This window comes from Trichophyton verrucosum (assembly GCF_000151505.1).
Source record: "Trichophyton verrucosum HKI 0517 chromosome Unknown contig00324_1.f1.exp, whole genome shotgun sequence".
Taxonomy (NCBI): Eukaryota; Fungi; Ascomycota; class Eurotiomycetes; order Onygenales; family Arthrodermataceae; genus Trichophyton; species Trichophyton verrucosum.
The window spans coordinates 45,666-72,254 of NW_003315429.1; the positions used below are offsets into that span (position 1 = coordinate 45,666).

Sequence of the window (26,589 nt, forward strand, 5' to 3'; positions counted from 1 at the left end):
GAGGGAGAGACGATGATGCAGCTGCAAAATAGGTAGGGGACACCCTAATTATATAGCTATTATGAGCATCGACTAACTAACTAATTGTCAACAAAAGCAGCAATCCAACGCAGGGCGACGGCTCCAGCATCATATGGCTAGTTATGCCTTTTTGACCCCATAAAATAGGAGAAGACCTCCTAGATCTCGCTCTCCTCTACTGCCTTGCCATTGACTCCGCTTCCATTGACGCCGTTTCCGTTCGTATGAGCCTCAATCTTCTTGGGGATGAGCCCTTCGGAGGCCATGGGGACTGGCTCGAGGTTAGGCTCCCACGACGTGAGATCTGCCTCAGCATCTTCCATTATCTGACGGCTGTCTTCAAGGCGGTCAAATTTCTCCCTACCTTCTCCAGGGACGACGGGGGTATCGTCGATGAGAGCAAGGAGACGGCGGCCGTGACGGGCAAGCTGGGCCTGTTTCTCGGCCCGCTCGATGGTCGCAGCCAAGTGCAGGTCAAAGGCCTGCTTGAACTTTTGGCGAGTCTGCCATCGCGTTAGCATATTACATTGTCAGGAGGCAAAATGAGGCAAAAGAATGAGGAAAATACCATGTTGGTCAACTGGGCCTCTGCAACTAGAGCGCGAGCCTCAGCTCGGACAAGCTCCTGTTCTAGACCAGTGACTTTTGCACCATCCGGGTCACGGAGCTTATGCTTGTGGATTTCATCGATAATCTTCGCCTTGTGATCCCTTGCAGGCTGGACAGAACCCTCTGTGTTTCTGATATGTTTCAGGACACATCTTGCGTCCTCCAGGTTATATGAGTATAGGTCTTCCTGCTCGCCGATTTCAGACAAAATGATCCCCAGCTTGTCTGATATATCAGAGACTGCCGGGTCTCCTGTGTTGAAACCCCAGTTTGACAGCTGTGAGGCCGCCAGCACACGGTCCTGGCCTGCATTCTTGTATGAGTTGACAGCATGGCCTTCGGTCTTGATCACCTTGAACAGCTCCTTGCTCAACTCAGGCTGCTGGATGCCTCGTAGCGAGGCTATGCTGAAGCGGTGCCTCAATGGCTCAGAGCCTACACTATGTCGGGTGCGGTTCCTACAGAGGTCAGAATATATGGCTCGTTTCAAAACTTGACTTCACACCACTTACATATTTGATTTGATAAGTACTCTCCCTTCTGTTTGAATATGTGAATATCGTCTTCTGGTTATTTACACTGCTTCAACTCTCTAGAGGAATCAGCAGAGTAAACATGGTAACGTCGATAAGCAGGCGAAAGTCGCCTCTGAATGTCTCCTTCCCTTATTTTATGCTCCCATGTAATGACGTCATGTGTCATTCCAGACGGTCTTTTCAGATATGTAAAAGGCAACTAGTAGAACTACAACGATGTCGCCGTCCCATGGTAGACAGTGAGTTTGACCCCCTTTTTCATTGTTGTCGTTGGTCGATGGATATGGTTGGCCCATATATCGGTACGCTCGCAAAAGATGAGACAACAACTTCAATATTACAGACAACTGATATTGATTATTTACACATAGCTCTAGTATCAAACGTTGAAGGGGTATTAAGGCTATCGATACTAGACAATTGACAATCTGTATGATACAAAACCACCAACAAACTGGTAAACGAGTGTTGAAAATACGGGTATACAATGCAATTTGAATCAAAAACCGCCACCCAGAGGGAAGAACAAACATGCAATATCCGAAAAGGTGAAAAAAATAAAGTATAAGCCAGCAACAATACACAGTTCACTCTCAACTCCGTTCTCCATTCTCCGACATGCACCAGAGTCATAGTGAAAATGCAGTTTAATCACCATAGATTGTCCCCAAAATTATACCCATCAGGCCGCACTTCCCTAAACCTAGACGGGTTACATGTCCTGAATCGGGGCTCATGGTATCTCCTGCTCACCGGACGAGGCAGGTCATAGCGGCGTGTCCTCTGGGTAATGCGTACCCGCTGATACTCCATCCTATAATGGCTGTAAATGGAAAAGGCCGGCCCACCCTCACAGTAGGGACGGTCATCGAAGTTGCCTATGTTCAGCCGAGGAGGAGGATAGTCAGGTATGAGATAGCTGGTTCTTCGTTGGAGACGGCATGGTTTCTTCTGTATCCCACGGCGTGGCTCTATCAGCGTAAACCGGGGCAGACATTTGCAGACAATAACGCAGTGGCACATCTTGACGGGCTTGGTCTTGCCGGCGTCTTCTTGACTTGAAGATGCGCTGCCTTTACGCCGTTGGCAGAAGTTGGCTGGATGTGATGTAGCTCGGCTTTTGTGTGTAGGATAACTGTTTGGTTCTGCGGTTCTCTGGTGTGAGAAATGAGTTCTAAGACGACTAGGTATAGGGATGTACCTTGATATAGCGTTTGTGTGTGTATGGCCCCGAATATCTTCTATTGAAGTGGGACGGGGAGGCGGTTAACTGTCTTCAACGGGCGTACTGCTAGTCACTTTTTATATAGATATTCGGATCTAGATGCCTGGTGCCGTGACCTGTTCACTGGGAGGATAACGATGACTTGAGCGAACAAGGAGGGAATAGACGACGGATCATGAGGAGTTATTTATATCAGAAGATACAAGGTCACCACCTCTACATAAATATCTGCCCTCCATCTTCGACTACATTTCTGCTGCGCAGTATATATGTTCCTTGTCCTGCCTACCCATAGCCAGCTGGCCTGGTCCATCTCCAGGCAGCATAGCGGTCGCTAAGCGGTCGACAAGGGTAATTTACACAGAAATAGCCTTATCAAGAGCCCGAAATGCGGCGTATCAGTTATTCAGTCTCTGCTGCAGCGCGTCTGCATGAAATAAATCGTTGAATGGGTCGATAGGCCGTCCGCTGTGATGACATCACGAGTCATGTTTTCTTTTCCACTGGCATGGTCAGCCACAAAATGCTTCAAGCAGACTTGAGAGGCAGTGCAAGGAGATGAAAACCAGTTGATCGCATCCAGTCAACTCGCTGTCTCGTGCGTCCCCTGCATGAACAAAGTCGAGGTCGCTTGAAGGTTGCTAGGCATCCAACCACTCCCGCGTTGTTCTCCTAGGAATAAGGCCGATAGATGGCGGCGATTTGAGGCTCAACTCTGGCACGCCTTGCATGAAGAAAATAACATTGAACTACAGAGTAGCTTTCGAGCATTTTCTAGACAATGCTCGTAGTTTCATCGTCGACCTCAGCGAGCCAGATCTCTATATTTCCGTGCGGCTTCTTCAGATAGAAACTTGTGACTAATGCTGCCAAAATGATAGATACCAAATTATCGCATCGCCAAATCACCGATTTGATAAAAACATAACAACATTTACTGTTCCAATAAAATACAAACAATAAAATAGCTGTGGAAGATAGCAGCGAAACAAAAAGCAAGTGCATGCTTCCAAATAATTTTCCAGACTCCAGCTTCCGCAGCCCAGCAGCCTCCCTGTATTGAAGTAGTCGTACAGCTGACCTGACCGTCTACGCGATCTCATCTGTCTCATGATGATGCTCCCCGATGTTCCCTTCAGTGGCATGGAAGGCATCTCCAAAGGCAGAGTCATCTATGCCGCCCATATCAAGACCGCCTACATCTCCATGGTAGTCAGCCAGTGCTTCTCCGGCAGTATTGATGTTCTCATCTTCAAACTCGCCTGTGGCCCCAGGAGTGGTTCCTGGTACAGTGGCTTCTACAGCGGGCACAGTAGCAGTTGTTCCCCCAGCAGTAGTTGTGCTAGGTGCTCCAGCAGTGGAGGTAGGCTGCTGTGTGTTTTCATCCACGGTAGAACTGAGGTCCTTGGAGGGTGACGCCGAGGACGCCTGGCCATCTTTATTTACCATTACCCAGTCTCCATCCCCTTCAGCTGCTGCTGGCTGTCCCGGTGTCGCATGTGATTGCGTTGAAGGCTCAACACCACCCATGACAACGTCTTCGCTAGTTTGCGGAGCCGTGGTTACGGGTTGTGGTGGTGCCGCTGATGATAGCATCGGCTGCGAGGGCGCGGATGTAGGTACCCCCTGTGCAGGAGCAGAGACTCCAGGCGCCGTTTCAACGCCGCCGTCGGTTGCTCCGTCGTACTGCGAATAATGTAATGTGTTAATCATGTTGGCATCTGATATGGCGGGCTGAGGAGGTGGTGGTGGAGGTTGCACCCGCTCCTGTAGGCCTCCTTTCTCCACACACTTGATATCTGTGACCGGAACAACAGTCCTCCCCCAGCTGGCTTGTAGTCCGTCGACAATATCGTCTACCTTCTTCTTCAGGGATTTATCGCTGTAGTCAACTGGTGACATGCCTTCCTCTTGCTCAAGGCGCAGTCGTCCCTCAACCCTCCAGATTTCATCCCCAGTGTCTGACGGATCAATGACTGCATCTCGTAGGTTTAACTCTGCTTCTCTCAAGGCTGAAAGTTTCTTCGTCTTTTCCAGTTTGCGAGCATGTTTCTTTCTCATGGTCTCCATCTCAGCATTCATCTCTGCAAGCCGTTTAGCAACAGAGTTGGCAAATTCTTCTGCCTTCCCAGGGTCCATCTTGCCAGTTGCTGGTGGTGGCCCGTCACCTTCTTTTCGCTGGGATGCCAGCGCGCCAGGAGCGTAGAAATAACCCTTGGTCAAGCTCTCTAGCTCACCCTTGCGACCGAGTCCAAGGTCGACAGGGAGTATCTGGTCCATTCGATACGGTGAAGCCAAGACTTCTTCCATCCATTCGTGATGATTCTTGTAACGCATGCGACTGATATCTCTGGGCGTAAGTGCATCGAGAATGTCTCCTGTCGACACCTCCTCGTCATCCAGAGAGAAGTCTGGGACGGCAGGGGCCGCGGCGGTAGGTAATCGCTGAGTGCGTTGGGCCTTGGGCGGGACGACACCAGGAGGATATCCAACGACTTGTTGCTGCTGCATGGGTGGGTGCGGAACCTGCTGACGGGCTATCATTTGCGCAGCGTAGGGCTGGGGGTAAGGCTGTTGCTGCTGTCCATGAGGCGGTAAGTTGATGGTGGGCCAGTTATTCCTGTCATGCAGCATGAATTCCTTCCTGGCAAGCTGGCCTTGACTCTGAATGTAGCGACGCTGGCCAAGTATGTTCTGTGTCTGGGGAGAAACGGGAATGCGAGAAGTCGGAAGTTGGTCGATGGAGGGCGCCTTGCTATAAAAGACGATCCATAGAGACGGATCGCATGGTGGTAGATTTGGGTTGGGAGTCTTTAGGCCGGTTATTCGGAATCTTCGGCGTGAGTGAGTGGCCATGGTCTCGTTCGGTGGGTGGTACCCTGTTCTGTGCATGTATATCTCGAGAATCTGCGCGCAAAAAGGAATCAGCAACACAACGCGAAATCGACGAGCAAGTATTGGAATCATCATTGTTCATACATATCCGCGAACCTCGACCGTGTAGGCCTGCTCGACGTCAGCCCAGACATAGCCGTCACTCGCGAAATTGGTTCCCAGGTGGTTCAGAGGCTGCCATGTCAGCATAACCGTGTTGTCCGGCGGTCCATCGAGGTAGGTCCAATGCATTGGTTGAAGCTCTCTGACAACTTTGGGCGCCGCTAGTAGGTATTCCACCGCCGTCTCATGCGTGAACGCAGCTGAAGCTGGGTATCTATAGGAAGACACCAGGTGCAAGTGTGGTAGCTATAAACTTATTAGCCATCTATCTCGCTCTAATTTTGACAGCAGAACTCTCACGTACAAGCTGAGGAGGCACTCCTCCCGCCGGATCCTGCATCCTGGCTACTGGATGTTGTCGGCTCATCTGTATAACTGGCTCGATATCGTTTCCGTCGTCTCCTGTCAAGCTGGCTGTAGAGTCGCGTTTGTTCGTGTTTCTTCGTCGTCTTTTTGCTGGAGGTCGAAGATTTCTTTTTTTGGCCAAGTCACGTGATGAATATCAAAAAAGTATGGAAGAGACTGATAGAGATGATCAAAAGAAGGGAAGACGCCGGAGACGTACATTGAAGATATATTATAAGTGAATATGCCAGATTTTAATCAAGGCCGATAAAATGGTCTTATATCTTCATATAACGAGGTATCTACTAAACTAATTTGGAGGGAGAGTACTGTGGCACAACTCTCGTTCAGGGGTTTAACTCAACATTGCATTATAATTAGATCCCAGAATCACCTTGACCAAAACGGCTGATTAGAGGCTGTACCTAGCGAATAGCTGTGCCTAACCTCTCAAGCAGTGTCCCAGGGCTACTTTCTTCCTCTACACCATCTCGAAGTCTACTGGTAACCAACTCATAAGCATAACTTGTTGCCTTAATATCTCTTGTGAGAATACGAATTGAATGGATGGAAACATATCTAGGCATATATTGCTGCCATGCACAACCAAGCAGTATAAACAAAGAAAATCGGATAAATGAAAAGATAATGTTAACTACTAATTATCGACTTGGAATCTCATTTTGATACCCATAGCAGCAAGTTCCACGTCGAGATATTTGAGCACTCCAGGAACCGCAACCACAGTTGTATCGCTGCCGCCAACATATCTCTTACCAGAACCGTCCTCCCACACCTCTGCCCGGGGATCATCAAAGACCGCCTCTCTGGCGCATCGTCTACATCGTACAATACCAGCCAGGCCACCGAGGGCACTGACTCCACTAAGAGGTTTGGCTATGGCGCTGGCAGTGGATTGGACGACGGCATCCATTGCCGGGTTTTTATGCGGCGATAGGAGCTGCGAAACAGCTACTTGTGTTGAGATGAAAGAGCCGCAGGTTCGGCATATCCATGCACGCTGAGGATCGGAACAGTTCATGAGTCGATCTTGCAGTAAGAATGCTGCACCGTGGGCTAACAGCGCATCACGTTCCATCTCTCCAACACGGATACCACCACCCTTAGCACGACCTTTGACAGGTTGGCCAGTCAGAGCGTTGACAGGACCGGTCGTACGCACTTGGAACTTATCGTTAACCATGTGTCGCAGACGCTGGTAGTAGACGACGCCAATGTAGATGTCGGCTGCAAACTCTCGGCCCGTGATACCAGAGTACATGGGCTCGTTTCCGTGGAAGTTATAACCTGCTCTCTGAAGCTGTTTGCCAAAGAAGTCTCCTGCCGTCGCTTCTTCAGAAAACTGGAAGGGAGTCGAATCTTGAGGCAGGCCGTGTAGTGAGCCAGCTTTACCAGCTAGCGACTCGACAAACATACCTATCGTCATTCGAGACGGGAAAGCATGTGGGTTAATGATGACATCAGGTTGGATACCAGACTCGGAGAATGGCATATCAGTTGCTGGCCAGAGTTGGGACAAGACACCCTTCTGACCGTGACGAGATGAGAACTTGTCACCAATCACTGGCCGACGGGGCACTCTGTACTTAATGCTGACAGCCTGGCACACCTCATTTCCAGTCTCTGATCCAAGTACTCTGACGCTATCAATGAATCCTTCTTCTCCATCTTTGTATTTCAGGAAGTGCGTCTGCTTGTCAACATTGATGTATGTGTCTGTTGCTGGATCATATTGGACAGTGTGCCAAGCACCCACCAGACTGCCTTCGCTCACCTTGGCTCCAATATGTGGCAGTCCGTCTTCATCAAGCTGAGCTTTCCACTCCGCCTTGACCAACCCGCCAGGCGCAAATCCAAATAGTTTGGTGGTTGCTCGCTTGGATTTCCCTCGTCCTCGTGATTCTTTATCATCCAAAGCGTAAATCTTCGTCTTATAAATTGTTCCATAGCCGAACCCGCGCTCATGAGAGGATTTGTTGATTATCATAGCGTCATCCATGTCATAGCCTGTGTATGAAATAACAGCAACTACTGCATTCATGCCGTTAGGAAAATTATCCAGTCCATAGGCGTTATACAGAGGCGGCCTGACGACCGGCGTCTGGCCAGTCTGTAGTCGGTAGAGCTTGTTGTCTGTCCTGTAATCGATGGCAGTGCCGGGTGTTCCCATTGCTTGTTTACCCATCTGACACTGATACATGTTACGTGGAGACTGGTTGAAATCAGAGAATGGGGTCATGTTGGCGAGAATAGAGAGGATGTGAGTAGGGTCAAACTCAATGTGGGTAGAAACACCGTTCCTAATATCAGAAGCAACGCAGGCAATTTCCATGTAGGGCTGCTCGAATGGACCGACATAGTCCAATTTATCTAGAGGAAGATATTTAACTGGTCGGTACATACGAGCGGCTTCTGAGAACATGTAAACACCCGGATATTGACCACCATTCGAACTGGGAACGTAACCAATTTCAAGTTCTACTGGAATTTGCTTGTGGCCCTGGACTTTCCAGTATCGAAGGGTATCAGCAATAGCACGAGACTGTTTTGGTGTGCAGTATCCTAGAATCTTTCCATCTAGCTGGACAGGGATACTCTCCTCGATTGAACATGACGATTCTGATGTCACTCCAAGCCCAGCAAGAACTCCAGGTATACCAGAAACATCCAGGTTTGACGTCGATATTAAACATTTATGTGCCAAGTGGTTCAGCAGACCACAGGGACTTCCGTCGGGGGTGTGGACGGGGCAAAGGAATCCCCAACTCTCCGGTAATAATTTTCGAACCGTAGTAGTTTTCAGCTGTGCGAAGAAGCTTCCCCTGTGAATCATTCGGAAATGACTGATAAATCGGTAGAAGTTGATCTTTTCTGCCATTACCGTGTAGCCCGATGGCTGCTGAAGATCGAGTCCAGTAGGACTCACCAGGTTCCCCGTGGACAAGAAATATTCCATAGCACCACCGATGTTTTCATTCGTTCTCCCGATGATCCTTGTAAGGAATTCCCTTTCGAATTTGGGATCTGTGAATTTGGCATCTTGATTTCTCATTCTCCAGTCCCGCACCATGGGGCCAACCGATTTTAACCACTCCTCCAGTCGCTCTTTCAGAAGCATGCCATACAAATAGCCACCAAGGAGGACCTCCTGGTTAGATACAGCATCGGGGTTGTCAGGCGCACAATCTCCCGCGACCAAGTTATAGAGTTTCCGTATCATGAACAGAATCATGTTGAACTTGTCATTGTCCTGGGTCTCCGTGACGTTCTGGTTACCCAAGTGCGGCAAGACGATCTTTCTTAACAATTCAGTACCAACATCCTCTTCTGGGATATCCTCTGGCATTCCAAGGACGAATCTAAACTTAGAACCCAAATAGGCCCTGCACTTTGACCGAGAATGGACGCCGTATGCTTTGTATGTTCGCAGGAGAAGTTCCACACGGTCAGTGACGAATGTGTTCTCAATACCCAAGGAACCTTCTCTGCCGACCAACCGCTCAAATATTTCGCGGTCATTGGTCTCAATTAGGGCTTTCAAAATCATCACGACAGGAACGAGGTATTCGTTTTTCCTCCAGGAAAATCGAAATGTGACATTTCCGTCATTGAGGTAGTGGAGAACATTCGTCTGCGAAGTCTGGTCTGGCCTGACCGAACGCAGCTGTACACCGAACTTTGTATACGCCGAACCACGCTTCTGGAAAGAGTTTCGGATGATTGCGGTTGGAAAGTTTCTTTTACCGACAATCAACATCCGGATAAGTTTTTCGTTTCCGTTGACGATAAAGTAGCCGCCCAACTCTTCCGACTCTTCTTTGTGATCAACCAGCTGAGACGGGGTAGCCTTCTCTAGGTGGCATCGATTGGACTAAAACCAGGTCAGCTAGTTTCCAGTGGGTTATGCGTATTCAGTATTGTACGGTCAATCATACCCGTATCATGATGGGAACTTGGCCCAACTCCCGAACCGACTCCTTCCACTCTCCATTATTTATCCTATATTCTAATCTTGCCCTCAGCCTCCCTCGGTAAGTCGCATGTCTTTCACGACACTCGGCAGGGTAGATTTCTCGATTGCGCGTGCTGTATTTGTTTGAAGCAGGGAGAACTGCTTTCTCTAGGAATAACTCAGTTATCCGTACGCTAAGTTTGTTTCTTTTTGGCGCCCTTCTTCCATCCTCTCGTCGAGAGGCTTTTTCCTCTGGGGTTTCTGAGCTCCCGTCAATAAATGATTTTATTCCAATATCCTTCAGAGCTGCCTCCAACACCTTGGTATCCTCAAAGAGGGCATTAAAAGAGTCAATGTGAGGGCGAATGGCAGCTGCAAGCGCAGGATAGGCGGTTTTATCCTTTGGAGGGTGTCTAAACAACCGCTCACGCCTAAGAGTGTCATATTCAACAGACCAGTCGGCGTCGCTTTTACCCCCCATATTGATGTCGTCGTGAGATGTAGATACAAGGAGAAAGTTAGGATTTCATAGCGAGGCACAATAAAGCTTTGAACCAGGTTCAATTAACCTGCCTGAGGATTAGGATATTGATGAGGCGCCTTGGAATTGGTCGTGGTGGTGTTGCAGGAGCTTGCTGCCGTTAAGCTGATTTTTTTTTAGCTTTATTTTTTTTTTTTTTTCTTTTTTTCACCACTATCAGTTAAGGTTTGATATATGCTTATCCTCACGTGGTGATAAGACCAATCCGGAACCGGTCAGACCTCTCGCTCTTTCAAGAGTATTTCAGGAGTATCTGCCGCTGCTTTAGCTAAAACAGCAAAGCTGAGTTAACGTATCTTAGCCAATAAACATGCAACTTCTTGCTTATTCAGCGATGTCGAAGCTTATCTCCTCTCCTTCCGCAGCTCAAATTCGACGTTCATATAAACAGACACGTATATATTGTCCCTGCCCACACAGAGTACGGAGCACAACTTATAGCGTGCAGTCTTTTCTGCTGCCTGTTAAAAATAGTCTTCTATGTCGCAACTGAGCAGGACAGCCTCAGGACGCTGCGCTTCACTGGAGAAACTTCTAGCCTTGGCGTGCTAACTTGAGGATATCTTGACTCGATGATTAATCATTATTACTTACTTGAACTGCAACCCAAAAATTTCTCAATGCTAATTAACTAACTAGTTATGGGTCGAGGAGAGCTTTTGTCCCCTCACTACTTTAGATGGCCTCTTAACATGTGGTGCACTAGCATGGCTTGGATCTTGAGCTTTAACAAACTTATATCCAGATCTATGGTGACCGGAAGAATAATCGACCCATAAAACTATTGCTCCAGGCTTCGGTTGTTTGACAATCATTCGTACTTCTCTGAAGGATGGTGACCTGATTGGACAATATGGATATGGCCTGGCGAGCCGGCGAGTGAGTGGATAACGGATTCAACAAGGGGCAAGGGGCTCCGCGATACCTGTTAGATGCCACTGTCTTGCTTGTTATAATATTACCTTTTCCTTCAGGGAGTACTTGCTTCATGTGCTTTGTATTATTTGTTTCTCAATAACGCGGGGCTAACTGGTTGAATAGCTAGTTAGTTGACTACTCCATACTTCGTACGGAGCAGTTGATCAGCCCATTTAAGCCACAAACTCAACACGTATATCCAACCTCACCAGCTATTCCTTGACGCATGCTCGGCGCAGCTGCCATGAAGTTCGTTTCAAACTACAAATATGCACCTCTCTGGATGCAGCGATTTCATCATTGCATGCCGCCCATACTGAGTACAACAAGCGCACAAGCAAAGTGGCATGCTGAGTGGGCTCACGGAATAACAAGCCCATCAAATTCAGCAACAATAACTACGATATCAAACTTTCGATCTCCCAGCCGGATTCAAAATTCGCCCACACTGCTGTCCAATTTTTGCCCTATCCGACCGCAAAAACGCCAATGGCAATTTTCTGTGGATGTAATGGTTCCGGGCTTCTGCATTGGATATTTAATAGGATGCCACCCCATCAACCATTCCCCAGAAATAGTCGCACTATTCGTACAGACAATCCCATTATTTGGACACTTGATATGATTCGCCGCTCTAGGCATGGCTTCCGCGGACGTCCTTCACTTTCTCCCGATGCTGCATGCAAACACCAGATCACCAAGAGCCAAATGACAGCAGCCAATAGATAAAGCCCACTCTCAATTTACAGCACGTTATGGCATTGACCTACGCTATGGCCTCTGCGTTTCAAAGTGGACCGGCATTCCTTAACACCTTTTTGATGGAGAAAGAGCTAGCATTTATATGCCTACCTTTATCCGTTGCGCTTCTCCATACTCTCTACCTTTGACCAATTTTTCCCCGACCCCAAAGCGTGTTTCGTTGTTGCGACTGTGACAAGATGGCGATTCAAAATGAAGGCTCTGCAATTATCGACTCACAACCACGACCTGTGACCTTGAATCACAATAAAAATGAGCCAGAAGAAGGACAGAGCGTAACATCTGGCAGTGGGTGGCAAATGGTATGTAAACATGTTCTGTTGGATGAATCCAAGCTCAATGTCATGATCTTCTTGTAGAAGACCCCGAAAAACGAAGGCTGCCCCCCAGTTGCCATAGTAGGAATGGCACTGCGAGCACCTGGAGGGGTCAAATCTCCCGATGAACTTTGGAGACTGTTACTTGAAAAGAAAAATGGAATTTGTGAGGTTCCTGGTAACAGGTACAATATCGATTCCTTTTACAGTGAGAACAAGACCCACATGGTCAAAACTCGTCATGGTTATTTCCTTGACGAAGATCCGGCCTGCTTTGATGCATCATTCTTTGCTATCAATAGTCACGAGGCTGGGCAGATGGATCCGCAGCAGCGCAAACTCATGGAGGTCTTTTGGGAATGCTTAGAAAGCGCAGGTGAAACTGACTGGAAAGGGAAAAATATTGGCTGCTATGTCGGAGTTTATGGTGAAGATTGGTTGGATCTTGCTAGCAAAGACCCTCAATACACCAACCGCTACCATATTCTTGGTACCGGCCAGTTTGCTCTTTCTAATAGGCTATCATGGCAGTACGATTTCCGGGGACCAAGGTGGGTAATTAGCGTTGACGACACATACTCTTTTTTTTTTTTTTTTTTTTTGATGTCGATAAGAAACCGGCTAATTTTTACTATCTAGGTTCTTCACTCTATGGCCCAAGTTCAAGTGGCTCTCAAGAATATATACAAATTGCTTACCCCTGGTGGCCGACTTCTATTACACGAATTGCAACCAGGTACGTGAATATACGATAGACCACATACAATTCTGTGAATTTTGGCTCATAGGCTCTATATTTAGGAGTATTAACTACCTGCTATATTCTGGTATGTAACAAGTACTTGTTGGCTGTTAATGAGTGGATAGCTAACAGGCAAATAGGGGCTTCATCCGGAATGGCGGTCGGGTGATGATGATAAACCCGAACAGCCAGGCCTGTCTCCCGAGCAGTGGGAGCAACAACTCCACACGGCTGGGTTTTCTGGAGTAGACGCAATTAGTTTTGATTTCGACGCTCCCCATCAAACATCCTTTTCAATACTGTCAAGCGCAAAGCCCTCTTCCTCTCCTAAGACTGACGTTACGCTCCTGACGGGAGACACTCCTTGCCCCTGGACCAAAAAAATTGCAAGTAGCCTTGAAAAAATAGGGTATCGAGTGCATTGGGGCAGACTGGATCAATCTCCTCCCACCAACCAGTGTATTGTCTCAGTTCTAGATCTGGAGAGTCCTTATCTCCATAATCTATCCGAAGAAAAATATATTGCCCTTCATTCATACCTAACTAAAATAGGGAAGTCGAGGATGATATGGGTGACAAGAATGAACCAGCTTGAGTGTAGCGACCCCAATTTCAGCATCATTTTTGGGCTGGCCAGGACACTGAGGAATGAAATGGGGCTTGACATTTCAACTTTTGAGACCGACATGTTTAACAGTGCCGCAATAAATGGATTGAGCAAAGTACTCGATAAGATCGAATGGTCTCGCGCGTCCTCTGCTCTTGACCCTGACTATGAGTTCGCATTTCATAATGGGAGCATATATAATGGCCGGTGCCACTGGATGTCGGCTCAAAGTCAGATGCCAATCGAGTCCTTGGGGGAAACACCAAGGAAACTTGCAATCAAGTCTATAGGATCAGTAGATTCGCTCTACTGGCAACCCTTTGCTGATGCCACAGAGTTAACGGGGGACGAAATCGAGGTTGATATGCATTACATTGGGTTAAACTTCAGGGTACATTAATGTCGTCCCAAGGCATTGTTGGGTTTTAATACAGCTCGCTGACTGTAATGATAGGATGTCATGGTAGCGACCGGCCTGTTTGGGGACCCTAAAGAGTTTGGTATAGAAGGCAGTGGTATCGTTCGTCGGGTAGCGTCTGGAGTTGTCGATTTTAAACCTGGAGACAGAGTGTTTGTACTGGATACTGGTGCCTTCCGCACGAGGGTTGTGAAGCCAGCGCATACGGTCCTCCCGATTCTAGATACGATGACATTGGAAGACGCTGCAACAATACCTTGCGTATACCTTACGTCTATCATGTGCTTAGAAACCTTTTCTCGGGTCAGGGAGGGCGAGGTAAGCAGCAATGGAACGCTCCATATTGCCATTGCATAGCTAACTAAAAACCGACATGTAGTCGGTACTCATACACTCCGCCTGTGGGGGAGTTGGCCTGGCCGCAATTCAGGTTTGCAAGAAGATAGGTGCGCAGGTATGTGAATATGCCCCATTCTAAATGACAGGCTGCCGGCTGCGGTGTGCGAACCTTATAACCAACTATATCATGTTCTAGATATTCGCCACTGTCGGAAACGAAGAGAAGGTCCAATACCTCGTTAATGAATTTGGCATCCCACGCCATCACATATTCAATTCTAGAAATGCAGATTTCTTGCCAGGTATCATGAGGGAGACAGGGGGTAGGGGCGTTGACGTGGTTTTGAACTCTCTTTCCGGGAAACTGTTACACACTTCGTGGCAGTGTGTTGCACCGTTTGGCAAGATGGTTGAACTGGGGAAACGAGACTTTTTAAGCAATGGACGCCTGGATATGGCACCAATGATGGAAAATCGCTCATTCATAGGATTTGACCTAGGTCATTGGATAAACGCGGATCATGGCATCTTGAGGCAGTAAGTGAAAGAAAAAAAAAGCTTAGGGCCCGTTTGTGGAAGTCTGTGGACTATTAAAACTAACCAGTGCAACAGGATAGGGGAAAAGTTCCAACAGTGGTATAGCCAAGGCAGCCTCAAGCCCATCCGGCCCATCAAGGTCTACGATGCAGCAGATGTCTCTGAGGCATTCCGTTACATGCAGCAAGGAACCCATATGGGCAAAATTGTGATCCGGCTTCCTCAAGATCTTTCAGCCATCCCGCTGGCAGGTGTGAAAGCTCCGGTAGAGTTTTCACCAGATGTCTCTTACCTTTTGGTAGGTGGGCTAGGAGGCCTGGGACGTTCTATATCCGCTTGGATGGTTGAGCAAGGAGCTCGTCACTTGGTATATTTGTCAAGAACCGCAGGGCAAACGGATAAGGACCGAGCCTTCATACGAGAGTTGGAAGATCAAGGCTGCCATGCGGTCTGTGTAGCAGGCAGCGTGGTCAATATAGCAGACGTGAGATCTGCGATTGCTCAGTGTCCCAAGCCTCTTGCTGGGGTTTTCCAGCTGTCCACTGTTTTAAAAGTATGTCTCATTGCTTGGGTTTGATAGATTGTTCTAGGCGGCTAACTTGATTTAGGACCGCACTTTTAGTAAGATGAGCTATGAAGACTGGACGACATGTCTCAATACCAAAGTTCAAGGAACCTGGAACTTGCACGAGGCTCTGCAGAACGAGAAGGACCTAGAATTCTTAGTGCTGTTCGGTTCTGTGTCTGGCGTCTGCGGGAACGTGGGACAGGCCAACTATGCGGCTGCTAACGGGTTCCTTACCAGTTTCACACAATACCGGCGCCAGCTGGGGCTGCCTGCATCTGTGCTTGAGCTGGGCATAGTAGACGAGATTGGCATGGCAAGTGAAAATGAAGCAGCTCTCCAGAATGCTCGATCTACCTCACTCCGACTGATATATGAGAATGAGCTAATCGAAGGAGTACGGCTGGCCATTTACCAGTGCCGCAACCCCCCACCAGCAGACAGCCTGACGTCCAGTTCCAGCATCATCGGCCTGGGCAATACCAAACCACTGACTGAGCCTGGAGTACGCCCACTATGGGCCAGGGATGCACGGTTTGCGCTATACTCAAACCTGGCAGGCAATGGGAATGACGGAACTGCCGGTGAAGCGAACAACGGGGTCAAGTTGCTGTTGTCGAAGATTGGACAGAGTGCATCATACCTGAACACCGAAGAGTCTAAGAGCATACTCCAAGGAGTGCTGGGGATGATGGTTAGACAGAGCATGGCGCATACGCAGGACATGGACGAGGACGAGCTGGCGGGCGTTAACATTGATTCTCTCACAGCTATCGAGATGCAAAACTGGTTCAGACGCAACATGGGCCTTGAAATTAGCCTGGCTGAGATCGGAAAGGCTGGAGTCGTCGGGAATCTGGCAGAGACCATCCATGGATTGATGAAGGTCAAATACGGTGTTACTGGGAAACAGGATGGCGCTGATCCCGAAAATGACCTTGACTAATATCGGTGACGCCGCAAGCTTGGGTGTGTGTAGAGTTAGGCGTAGGCGTAGGGAAATGGGGATGGGGATGGGGATGCATATGCAATGCAACGCAGGCGACGTTCCCGCATCTCCTCCGGGCGTGCATGTGTATGACAACACGAACCGAGACCCAGCCGGGAAGAGACCAGAGGCCGACAGCGTCTAGTAGCCATCCTGAACATGGCTATCGTAGAACAGCTAACCAGTTGTCCAGCCATGGAGAGTCGTTGAGGTCATCGAGTGGTCAGAGCTGCGCGGCTAAGTGGCTATTTTAACTAGTTAACGCAGCGTCTATTACCTCATAACACAAACCCTTCTGACACTTGCAAAGTACCACAGATATATATATATATATATATAAATCACTAGTTTCAACGATTTATCACCCTCAGCCAAGTTGGCCGACAGGTCGAATACTCCGACGTAGCCCGTGGTTCTGATACTGTCTCTGTCCTGACATCAGCCTGGCGGACGTTTACATAACTGTATAACTACATCTCGAGCTCTGCCATTATCCAGACCGTATCAACGCTTCTTGGGGATTATCTGGATCTGTCTTCCATGGCATAAAATAACTACACTATTAACGGCCAATCTATTATTTGGGACTGTTTTTTCTTTTTCCTTTCATCTTCTCTTCTTTTCTAGTCTGGCGGCCTTCTTCTTCCTCTTATTCCTCTTGCTTGAACCAAACCCCCTTGAGGCCATCGGCGTATCTACTATCTATCTATTAATTACGGCAAGCATCTCACCTGGTCTAACAGCTCTAGCAGCCCAAGTCTGGGGAGTCTCCATCGTACGCACTTGTCCGGCCTAACGGGCTCCAGCCTGCATCTATTTTAAGTACCCGTCCTTTTACTTCTTTATTATTTACCCTCGAGTGTTGTTCGCCTTCGGATCGGCCTCGGCTAGACTAGTTCAGTTAACTAGTTGCTGAACCCACCAGCTAAAGGCTGGTGTTGTGCGCACGAAGAGGAGAGAGAGTGTGTGCGTGGGAGTCGAGAGAGTTGTGTGAACGAACGAGCGTGCTGTGTTTGTGGTGCGGTGTGTACAGGTACGGCCACCATCATGATGCAGGGCTTCTTTCGGAGTATTTATGACTGGCTGCTGAGGATGTTCTGGTACGTCTTTTACCTCGTTGCTCATAGGAGAAAACGGTCGGAGAACCGATGGCGCTGACGACGGGGACGGCAGGGCGACGGAGATGGACGTGACGATGGTAGGCCTGCAGAACGCCGGGAAGTCGTCTCTTCTGCGAGTGCTGGCGGTAAGCTTGACGTCGAGATGAAGAAAAAGAGGAAAAGATTTAGAGGGAGAAAAATAAAAATATGCTGACTTAGTGTGTTTTTAGGGCGGCGAGTTCACTGTCGAGTGAGTAGTTTGTCGATGTTCCGGGCTGGTGTGTATGACGGTGGCGAATATCGTGTGTTTACTGACTGTTTCGTTCACCTTTTTGTGTCTTTTTGACAGCTCTATACCCACCATCGGCTTCAACACCAAACGAGTGCAAAAGGGCCATGTCACGCTAAAATGGTCAGTTTTCTTGAAGAAGCTCCCCCGTTTGTTCTGATAGAGAAAGATAAGCCGATGAGCATGGCATGAACTGACTGACTAGAGCAGCTGGGATCTGGGAGGCCAGCCTCGCTTCCGGCCGATGTGGGAGCGATATTGCCGCGGAGTCAACGCCATTGTGTATGTCATCCTTAACCCGAAGGAAGAAGAAGAAGAAGAAGAAGAAGCAGCTAACTCAGCGGTAGATACATCGTGGATGCCGCAGACAGGGCCAGCCTGCCGGCGGCGACGGACGAGCTGCACGACCTGGTCAGCAAGCCGACGCTGGAGGGCATCCCGCTGCTGGTGCTGGGCAACAAGTCCGACCTGCCGGACGTGCTGAGCGTCGACGAGCTGATCGACGCGATGGAGCTGAAGAGCATCACGAAGCGCGAGGTGAGCTGCTACGGCATCAGCGCAAAGGAAGAGACCAACCTCGACGCCGTGCTGCGGTGGCTCATCGCGCGGTCGAGCCGTTGACCATGGTGTCGCCTGCCTTTCCTTGGTTATGTTTGTTGTCCTGTCTTTCGGAGCATGCTGTGTGTAATACTATCTTCGCTTTTAATCCAGTTTCTACGGTCTCTTTTCCCCCGTCTGCTCCCCCCTTTTTCTACATCTTCGTCTGCTCGTCTCGGACTCTTTTTTATGCTGAGCTGGCGATGAGCTGGCGTTGCATGGCGAACTGGCCAATGGGAGTGGTGTATTTGCTTAGTCATTCTATAACTTATGACACCGAGATGGACTACAGAAGGACAGCAGAATAGAAGTAGAAGAAGTAAAGAAGTAGAAGCGAGCAGGAGATGGAGTACTTCGTCAGTGGTAGATAAGGGGGAAGTCGAGGTGAGCAGAGCAGAGCAGAGCAGAGCAGAGCAGAGCAGGCCTCCCCCTGGCTGGTTCCTGCAAAAGCAGCTCAGTGAGTGGTTGGCCCAGCCAGAGCTGCAGGAACCCCTGGCTCTCTGGAGGGGATCTCGTCTCTTCTCGTGTGTCTTTCTCCTTATATCCAGCTCATCTTCTTCAGACTCAAGAGACCGTCATAAATAAGACTGGTACGAGGCAAGTTACTCCATAACCTGCCGCCGATCAAAAACGAAGCTCCTGGACCCTCCGTACCAGAGAGACTCTCACTCCCTCCAAACACTGCAACCTTCCTTAACCTGACTTTTACCACCTTCTTCTTGTTCTTTCATATCTTTGCTTCTTCTTCTTCTTCTCCTTCTCTTCTTCTTCTTTTCTTCTTCCTGTCTTTTTCTCGTCTTTTTCCTGTCTTTTCTTGTCTTTTTCTTGCCTTCAAAGTCTCTGATTACGTCACTCTCACGTGAGAGTGGAGATCACATGATGCATTACTTACTAATCGTGGCTCAGCCTTAGTCATCACTTGCAGGGCGCAGCTTTTTTCTTTGCGCTTTGCTCGTATCTCTCCGTCTTCGCCCTTGCATATTCCTCATCTCGCTCGCAGTCTTTAAAGCGTCTCGTCTTCTCTCTCGTTTGTTCACCTCTCTCTCTCCCTCCTTTTCTCATCTACTTTCTGCTACTTTCTTCCTCTTTTCTACTTTCCATCGCATCAACTCCGCCTCACGTGACGCCAAGACCATCGATCGACTCTTTTTTTTTTTTTTTTTTTATCATTCGAGCTTTTTTTTTTGCGGCTTCTTTGCGGCCTCAAAAATAAATATAAAAAAGACAAAAAAGAAGAAGATAAAGAGAACCAGCTGAATATCGATATTTATTGTTAAACTTGTACCGCACAAAGGGCCGTACAAGAAGAAGTTCAGGCGTCGAGCATTTGCAGTCAAGGGCGGACAAGATGGGCGTCATCGCAGAGAGATACTAGTGAGTCGCCGCCCACTCCGTCCGTCCCCATACGCTGTCTATAGCGAGATTGGTATACAGAGACAAGTTTAACTGACCAGGCTGCGCACAGCTCGAGCGGCTATTACAACGGCGGCTACTACTACTCGTCGCCGTGGAATCGCTGGGGCCGCTGGGTCGTCCTCGTCGTCCTCGTCGTCGGCGCCTTTTTCCTCTTCCTCCTCTTTGCGTGAGTCAACTCTTCTTATCATCCGCCCACCCGTCTATCCCATCTATCTATCCCGTCTGCTTCCGTCTGTGTGTAATTGCTCTGTGCTAACTTGCCTTAGATGCATATCTGCCCGTCGTCGACGTCGTCAGGGCCTGCAGCCGTTCAGGGGCACGGGATGGGCCGGCATGGGCCAGCAGGCGCATCAGCCGCAGTACCAGCAGCAGCAGTATCCCCAGCAGTACCCCCAGCAGCAGCAGTACCCTCAGGCGCCGCAGCAGCAGCAGTATCCCCCCCAGCAGTATCCTCAGCAGCACCAGAGCGGCGTCCAGAGCCCGCCGCCGCAGTACGGAGCTGCTCAGGACTACTATGCCCCCCAGCAGACCGGCGTTGAGCTGCAGCAGCCTCCCAATGCCTACGGGCAGAACTACCCCGGCCAGAAGGGCTGATGATCCCTAGTCCTTTTTTTTTTCTTTCGTTTCCTTCCCTTCGTCGGCTGTCTGTTTTCTGGTTCCCCTTGTTTACCCCGTATGCCTATCACTATTCACGTCTCATGCTGTATGTCCGCCTGTGCCAGTAGTAAATAATCCTAATAAAATAAACCATCGTGGCCACCCATGATCCGTGTTCCGTAATTCCACTCCTCGCGGCCCAGCGTGGCGCAAGCTTGCAGTCATCGTCCGTCGTCGTCGTAAGTTCAATAATAACCAGATTTTTTTTAGCTCAAGGAACGCGGCCTTGGCTCGTCCTTAGCGCAGGAAAATTCGTTAGTTAGTCGAACATCTCGAGGCTGCGCAGGGCCTCAGTCCGCCTCGACACTGACATCCACATCCACATATTCACATCCACGACCACAACTACAACTACAACTACAACTACAACTACGACTACGACTACGACTTGCATCGCCGTCCAGGGCAACTGTCGCTCGCTCGTGCTGTTCTCGCTGCCTGTCTTGGTGCCTCGTTGCTCGCCGTCCGCTGTTCCGCTCACTAATTAACCAACAACCCAGCCGAACCACACCACTGCGGCCACAACTATCTGCGCCCTCTCGGCCTCACGAACCATCGCCCATTCGGTCTCTGGGGCAAGCCAGCGTGAATCGCCGGCTAGATTTTACTCCAGGGGACTCACTCTTGGTCATTCCCGGTCCCATGTTGCGTCTCTCGAGTCACCCTCGCCTTATACACCCCTCGCTATAGACCACGATAGACCGCTCGATTCCTCGATAGCGGACGCATCTCGATAACGGGCCATAGATCCGATAGACTGAGGAGCCAGATAAGAAGACACTTGCTAGTTATCACCATGGATCCGCTCGAGTTTACGCCGTGGCACCAGCTGGCGCCGCGAGGCATCACCGGAGATGTCAAGGACACATTCTCCTCCTGGGACAAGTGTATGGCCAAAAGCTACTGCAAGTCGGTCTCCCTTCCTTTTGTTGGATATCCGATATCTATATTTATATATGTGCTAATTGGCGATTTGTAGATGGCCTGCTATCGTTGGAATCATCGTCGGCGGCCTCATCCTGCTCAGCGTCGTCTGGTGTCTCGTGGGCTGCATCTGCTGCGGCTACACCTGCTGCAAGGGGTGCTGTGAATGCTGCTCCTGCTGCTGTCCGTCTTCCTCTTCTTCTCGCAAACCACCGCCAGCACCCGCCTACGACAGCCGGTCCAAGTTCGCAGACGACTACTCCGGCTACCAGCGTCCTGCGCCGCCAGTATACAATACCCAGGCCGCCAGCTCAACCCCCAGCTACGCCCAGTTCGATACCCTGGGATCTCGTCCCGCGCCCACAGTGCCCACATCGACTGCCAGAGTCAACGACGATGCGTTGCCCAACATGCCTACCTGGCAAGATGCCACCACCAGACGTGTGGAGGACACATCCCACCACAACGAGGAGATGGAAATGTCCCATCTCAACCCTGTCACGGGGCACAGCGTAGTAGATGACCCGGGGGCAGCCCACGGCTCGGCTTATTACCAACACGCACAACCCGTCTCACCTATCTACCCGCCAGACCACCACCACACCCGTCACTCACAGTCCATGAACATGAACATGAACATGGGTGGAGGATACCGCGGCCTGGATCAGGGCCATATCAGTCCTTCCATCCCTCCCACTGCTATCGGTATAGCACATTCACCGGGCTGCGGCCCGGCACCACTGTCAAACATGTACCATGACTCCCAGCAAGATCAGCAGACGTCAGGCCAAATATACGCCCCACCACGATACAACACTCAGTCCCCTTCGACCATCGGCATCGCTACTCCTGCTCCTCCTGGCGCAGGTGATGCATATGGCTACACACATCCAAACGGGAGCAGTCGCAGTTTCACTCGGTCTCCCGTCCAACATATCAGGGGCACACCGTCGCCTAGACCACAGCTATCGCCTGTAAATACATATAGTCCAGAACACACCGGGCTGCCCTACCCTACCTCAAGATCTTACTCTCCCGCTCAGCAACAAAGGACATACACGCCTTATTCACCCTCGACGTCAACACCACCTCCTCTTTGGAACGGACAGGGGTCGGGTGCAGACCAGCCACAGGAGGCAGAGCAGTCGGCATCACAGCCACCTCGAGCTCCAAGCTTGTTGATGGCCGGAAGGAAGCCCGTAGAGAACTCCTGGAGAGATGTATAGTTTACCTTTTATTTTATTTTTTCTTATTTCCCCCCTTTTATTACCTTTTGCCTTTTGGCTTTTTCCCGTCTCTTCGTTCATGCTGTGATGGCTCCTACTACTCGTTTGTTGATATGTTTGGTTATATCCCGGCTCGGATTCCTGTTGTGGTGTATATTCTTCTTCTCACTTTTCTCTTTCTTCTCTATAGATACGTTGATGAGCTGTCTACTGTTTACTTTTCATGTTTCCTCCCCCCCTTTACATGGGTAACGAACTTGACTGGGGCATTGGGTGGCCTTACGTTTGCTGGGTTGATTGGATGCTTGGATGCTTACCTGCTTACTTCCAGGTCTATATCATGACTTACTTAACAATCTAATTTGATGTCTAACCATTGTCCCTTGAATTGTCCCTTTTTTGCCTTTTGCGCAGCTATTTACTATGTGCAGTGCATGCCGGATAACCCCCATTTCTAACTCCCTGCCATGCACCTATTAAAAATATGCTAAAGGAAAGAAAGAAGAAAGAAAGAAAGAAAAATGCTATCAACATCAAAATGAAGCCATCAAGCAATCAGTTTCCAGCCGGAATGCTTCACCCTAGCAAACACAATCAAGCTCCCTCCCACAGCAATGAGGGCAGCGCTAAAAATGATCGCCTCGTCATACTGACCGCCGGACCGGGTCACGATGGCGCCCATCATCGGCGAACTGGTCAGACAAAACAGTCCGAGCACCCCCATCGTCATGCCCAGGTACGTTCCGATCTGGTTTGCTCTCGGCGCAGTCACGGCCACTGCAGCGGGGAAGAGACCAATGATAGCCCCGGACGAGAAGCCAAATAGCACAGCAAACACAATGATGCCCGCCAGCGATGTTGCAGCAATCCAGGAAAACATCAGCACGGCCGAAACGAGTATGGCTGCCAGCAAGGTGTTGAACCGACCGCAGATGGTGGTTAGACGACCACACACGATGCGTCCCACAAACGAACCGGTGTTGTAGATGGGTAGTATATAAAAGGCCCAATCGACGCTGACACCCTGCAGAATGGCGAACGATGGCAGGAAGAAAAAGGGTGTGTATATGCCCCAGAACACCAAACAGTAACCAACCAGCTGAGACACATACACCGGGTCCCTGAACGCGGCGGAGAGGAAGTGCGGTCCTCGCCGCGGAGTCACTCGGGGCGTTAGTGTAGCGCAAGCAATGCAGAGGAAGAAAAGAAATATCAGCCCAACTCCCCGCACAGCCCAACCAAATCCGATAGAGGAGTGTTCCAGCATCTGAAGCAGGGCGATGGGGAATATCACTCCGCCCAGGGGCGAGCCGGCGGAGGCGACGGCGATGGCTAGATCGCGCCGGCGGTGGAAGTAGTGACCCATAATTGAAATGGATGGAGTATACAGCATCCCCACGCTGAAACCGCCTAGTACGCCTTGTGTGAGAATGAATTGATAGTACTCTTCACAGATGGAGGTGATCATCACCGATAGCAGAGCCAGGAGCGAAAAGGGGATCAATATAGGCTATCTGGGCGTTAGACTTTTTTTTACCCCCTTACAACTAGATGATTGAACAGGATGTAGATTTGAACGTTACTCACTTTGAGACTGTATCTATCCACCAGGGGGCCAGATATCAGGCCCGTAGTGCATATAAAAAAGGCCTGCAGCCCTCCTATCCAGGCTATCTGGGAATGGGTGTTTTCTTTGAGCAAGTGTGTATGGTAGTATGCCTGAAAGACCCTACATAGTCCTGTTAGTCATTGAATGCATTGAATGCATCTACCAAAGCCCTGCTAGGGGAAGACAACTAACCCGAACGTACTGATCCAGCCAAATGTGCAGGCCATGGCACAAAACGCCCCCAGCATGTTAAGCCATGCCTTGAGGCCCCCCTCTGGATACGTTTCCGTATCAACACTTCCTCCATCGGTTTCCCGCTTCACTTCCATGTCCGTTTCTGTATCCGGCTCGCCTGCTCCGGGCGGTGGTAAGGGCAGAGCGGCCTCAGCCTGAACCACGGAATTCTTGATATCGCAGCCCATTGTGTTCGCACGATTGCCTGTAGCAGTTCATGCATCTATTTGAGAGCTCTACCATATGCAAATCTAGAGGCAGTCAGCAGCTAGACGTATATATATACTTCGTACTTGGTATGCGGTTACTCCGTATAATATCCGATATATCAGCATTAGCGGGCCAGCCTTGACCCGCTGGAGGCCCCATCAGTCCAGTTTGCCTTACAATAGTTAATGCTTGATTGCCCGGTCACATAGCAAAAAAAATCGCTGTGACTGTTCTCGCTGTTCACTATCCCTGCCTGTCCTGCATGAGAGCAATGAAACATCCTTCCAGCCAGCAAGCATCCGCATCCCGGCAAAAGGCTTCGGCAAGAGAAATGACTGCCCCGTGGTGTCCAGGTGGTGTATAAGTAGAGCTACACAGGAGCAGTGCCGAGGAGAAACCAAGGAAGAAACTGTTCGCGGTGATCGGCAGCAGGCCTCTCTGCCTGGTCTTGCAGCGCCCATCAGGCCTTGGAGCCCTCTTCGTCTGGCCGTCTCATCCGCCGTTTGGCGTTTGATGTTCAACGTTCGGCGTTATTTTTCTTTGCTTCTTGCCCCCCGTAACGAGCCATTCCAACCTTGGAGACGCCACTAGGGGGCGGGTGAATCGGCCGATTGATTCTAACAGGGGAGAATGGCTTTGCTCTGGCTGTGTGTGTAAGAGCTTGGTTGAAAAGTAGATTCTGTGACCACCATGAATGGCCAGCTAGCCGTGGAGGTTCTGAACCAGGCCTGCACAGGAAATCCGGGAGAATAAGCAATTATTGGCGCGGGATGTTGCTTGCATGCAGGTCGGACAAGCTGCCATTCGAGTTATCGAGCTGGGATTGAGATCTATACAGACCGCTTTTAACTATATATGGAGACCGGGTAGTAGAGTGGTAAATAATAAATTGCATTGAAACGAGCGACCAAAAGGTGAAGTACAAAAAAGAAAAGGAAGATGCAACTGTGCATAAGGAATGAAACACCTGATGATAGGATCGATCACCTTCTAGTCCCCAAAATTTGTATTCGCCCTTCTCTTCAAACTGCCCAGCTTAGAGGGAGTCTCGCATCCGGGCTCTCCATCACATTTTCCAAGCTTCACCTCGCCGGCGCAGTCAGTTACAAGGAGCAGGATGCCAGCATGTAGACCTGGGTCTGCAGGCAAGCTAGGGCATTGCTCGCGTAGCACTCCATATTCTATCTGGGCTGGTGGGGGCAGATCTGACAGTTTTTCGGCCGTCACAGCCTTGCTTGTTGTTGTTTTGTCGATGCTGTTGATATCGGTTGTACCCAGACTGCCGGCAAAGGTAGCCGGCGTTGTCTCGCTAAAGGAATCGGGAATGCTGTTCTTTTGGGTCATCTTTTTGACGATATCAAAGTTTCTCGAGGAAACTCGGGTGAGTGAGGTTGCTGCGAACAGGGACGTGAGTGCTGCTTCTGCGTGTCCCGAGCCGCTGACAGCGATGTCCGCTGAAGAGTCCGTTGATGAAGTATTTGAGTTTATCCGGGGTTTGCGTTTGCGACGGAGTAGACTGCGCCGTTTGCTTGTTCGGGAGGAGAAGCTGGAGAGTGCACGCATCCTGGAAGGCATGGTGGTGAATGTGTATATATATAAGTGGGTGTGTAGGAGCGTGAGTATAGCCGCTAGCGGATGTTTCAAGTCAATGATTTCATGTGTCTTGGTATCTAGAACCCGCCTGCTAGTTGTGGAGGCAAAAGGAACAGTCGATGTCGAAGTTGATGTTGAGAGTTCATGTTGATGACTTCATAGAGAATAACATCGAAAGCTTGGTGCGGCTTCCCTTTTTGGAACTCTGCTTTATTTCCCACACAACAAATGTTGACATTTAGCTATAAACAATGTATATTAATACAGATTGAAAAGAGGTTGGGTATCTATAAA

General features: G+C 49.5%; 8 protein-coding genes across 8 annotated transcripts; 3 read left to right on the forward strand and 5 right to left on the reverse strand.

Annotated features, from left to right (window-relative positions):
* Positions 1 to 3,480: 3,480 nt before the first annotated feature.
* On the reverse strand, positions 3,481 to 5,247 carry TRV_04102 (uncharacterized protein; the record flags this gene model as incomplete). The annotated part of the gene is made up of 1 exon (XM_003021725.1): positions 3,481 to 5,247. One exon carries the CDS (start codon positions 5,245 to 5,247, stop codon positions 3,481 to 3,483), a length of 1,767 nt encoding a protein of 588 aa, XP_003021771.1.
* A 1,144-nt stretch (positions 5,248 to 6,391) lies between these two features.
* TRV_04103 (uncharacterized protein) lies at positions 6,392 to 10,187 on the reverse strand (the record flags this gene model as incomplete). Its single annotated transcript, XM_003021726.1, has 2 exons — positions 6,392 to 9,625; positions 9,690 to 10,187. The coding sequence occupies 2 exons, from the start codon at positions 10,185 to 10,187 to the stop codon at positions 6,392 to 6,394; spliced, it is 3,732 nt and encodes a 1,243-aa protein (XP_003021772.1).
* A 1,919-nt stretch (positions 10,188 to 12,106) lies between these two features.
* TRV_04104 (uncharacterized protein) lies at positions 12,107 to 16,398 on the forward strand (the record flags this gene model as incomplete). The annotated part of the gene is made up of 9 exons (XM_003021727.1): positions 12,107 to 12,229; positions 12,287 to 12,795; positions 12,884 to 12,980; positions 13,127 to 13,984; positions 14,048 to 14,329; positions 14,442 to 14,465; positions 14,547 to 14,887; positions 14,993 to 15,440; positions 15,496 to 16,398. The coding sequence occupies 9 exons, from the start codon at positions 12,107 to 12,109 to the stop codon at positions 16,396 to 16,398; spliced, it is 3,585 nt and encodes a 1,194-aa protein (XP_003021773.1).
* Positions 16,399 to 18,030: 1,632 nt separating this feature from the next.
* TRV_04105 (uncharacterized protein) lies at positions 18,031 to 19,488 on the reverse strand (the record flags this gene model as incomplete). The annotated part of the gene is made up of 4 exons (XM_003021728.1): positions 18,031 to 18,519; positions 18,717 to 18,982; positions 19,136 to 19,266; positions 19,346 to 19,488. The coding sequence occupies 4 exons, from the start codon at positions 19,486 to 19,488 to the stop codon at positions 18,031 to 18,033; spliced, it is 1,029 nt and encodes a 342-aa protein (XP_003021774.1).
* A 687-nt stretch (positions 19,489 to 20,175) lies between these two features.
* On the forward strand, positions 20,176 to 20,436 carry TRV_04106 (uncharacterized protein; the record flags this gene model as incomplete). Its single annotated transcript, XM_003021729.1, has 1 exon — positions 20,176 to 20,436. The coding sequence occupies one exon, from the start codon at positions 20,176 to 20,178 to the stop codon at positions 20,434 to 20,436; it is 261 nt and encodes an 86-aa protein (XP_003021775.1).
* Positions 20,437 to 21,295: 859 nt separating this feature from the next.
* TRV_04107 (uncharacterized protein) lies at positions 21,296 to 22,993 on the forward strand (the record flags this gene model as incomplete). Its single annotated transcript, XM_003021730.1, has 3 exons — positions 21,296 to 21,408; positions 21,479 to 22,397; positions 22,448 to 22,993. The coding sequence occupies 3 exons, from the start codon at positions 21,296 to 21,298 to the stop codon at positions 22,991 to 22,993; spliced, it is 1,578 nt and encodes a 525-aa protein (XP_003021776.1).
* Positions 22,994 to 23,196: 203 nt separating this feature from the next.
* On the reverse strand, positions 23,197 to 24,680 carry TRV_04108 (MFS monocarboxylate transporter, putative; the record flags this gene model as incomplete). Its single annotated transcript, XM_003021731.1, has 3 exons — positions 23,197 to 24,159; positions 24,237 to 24,378; positions 24,451 to 24,680. 3 exons carry the CDS (start codon positions 24,678 to 24,680, stop codon positions 23,197 to 23,199), a joined length of 1,335 nt encoding a protein of 444 aa, XP_003021777.1.
* Positions 24,681 to 25,692: 1,012 nt separating this feature from the next.
* On the reverse strand, positions 25,693 to 26,277 carry TRV_04109 (uncharacterized protein; the record flags this gene model as incomplete). The annotated part of the gene is made up of 1 exon (XM_003021732.1): positions 25,693 to 26,277. The coding sequence occupies one exon, from the start codon at positions 26,275 to 26,277 to the stop codon at positions 25,693 to 25,695; it is 585 nt and encodes a 194-aa protein (XP_003021778.1).
* Positions 26,278 to 26,589: the final 312 nt, after the last annotated feature.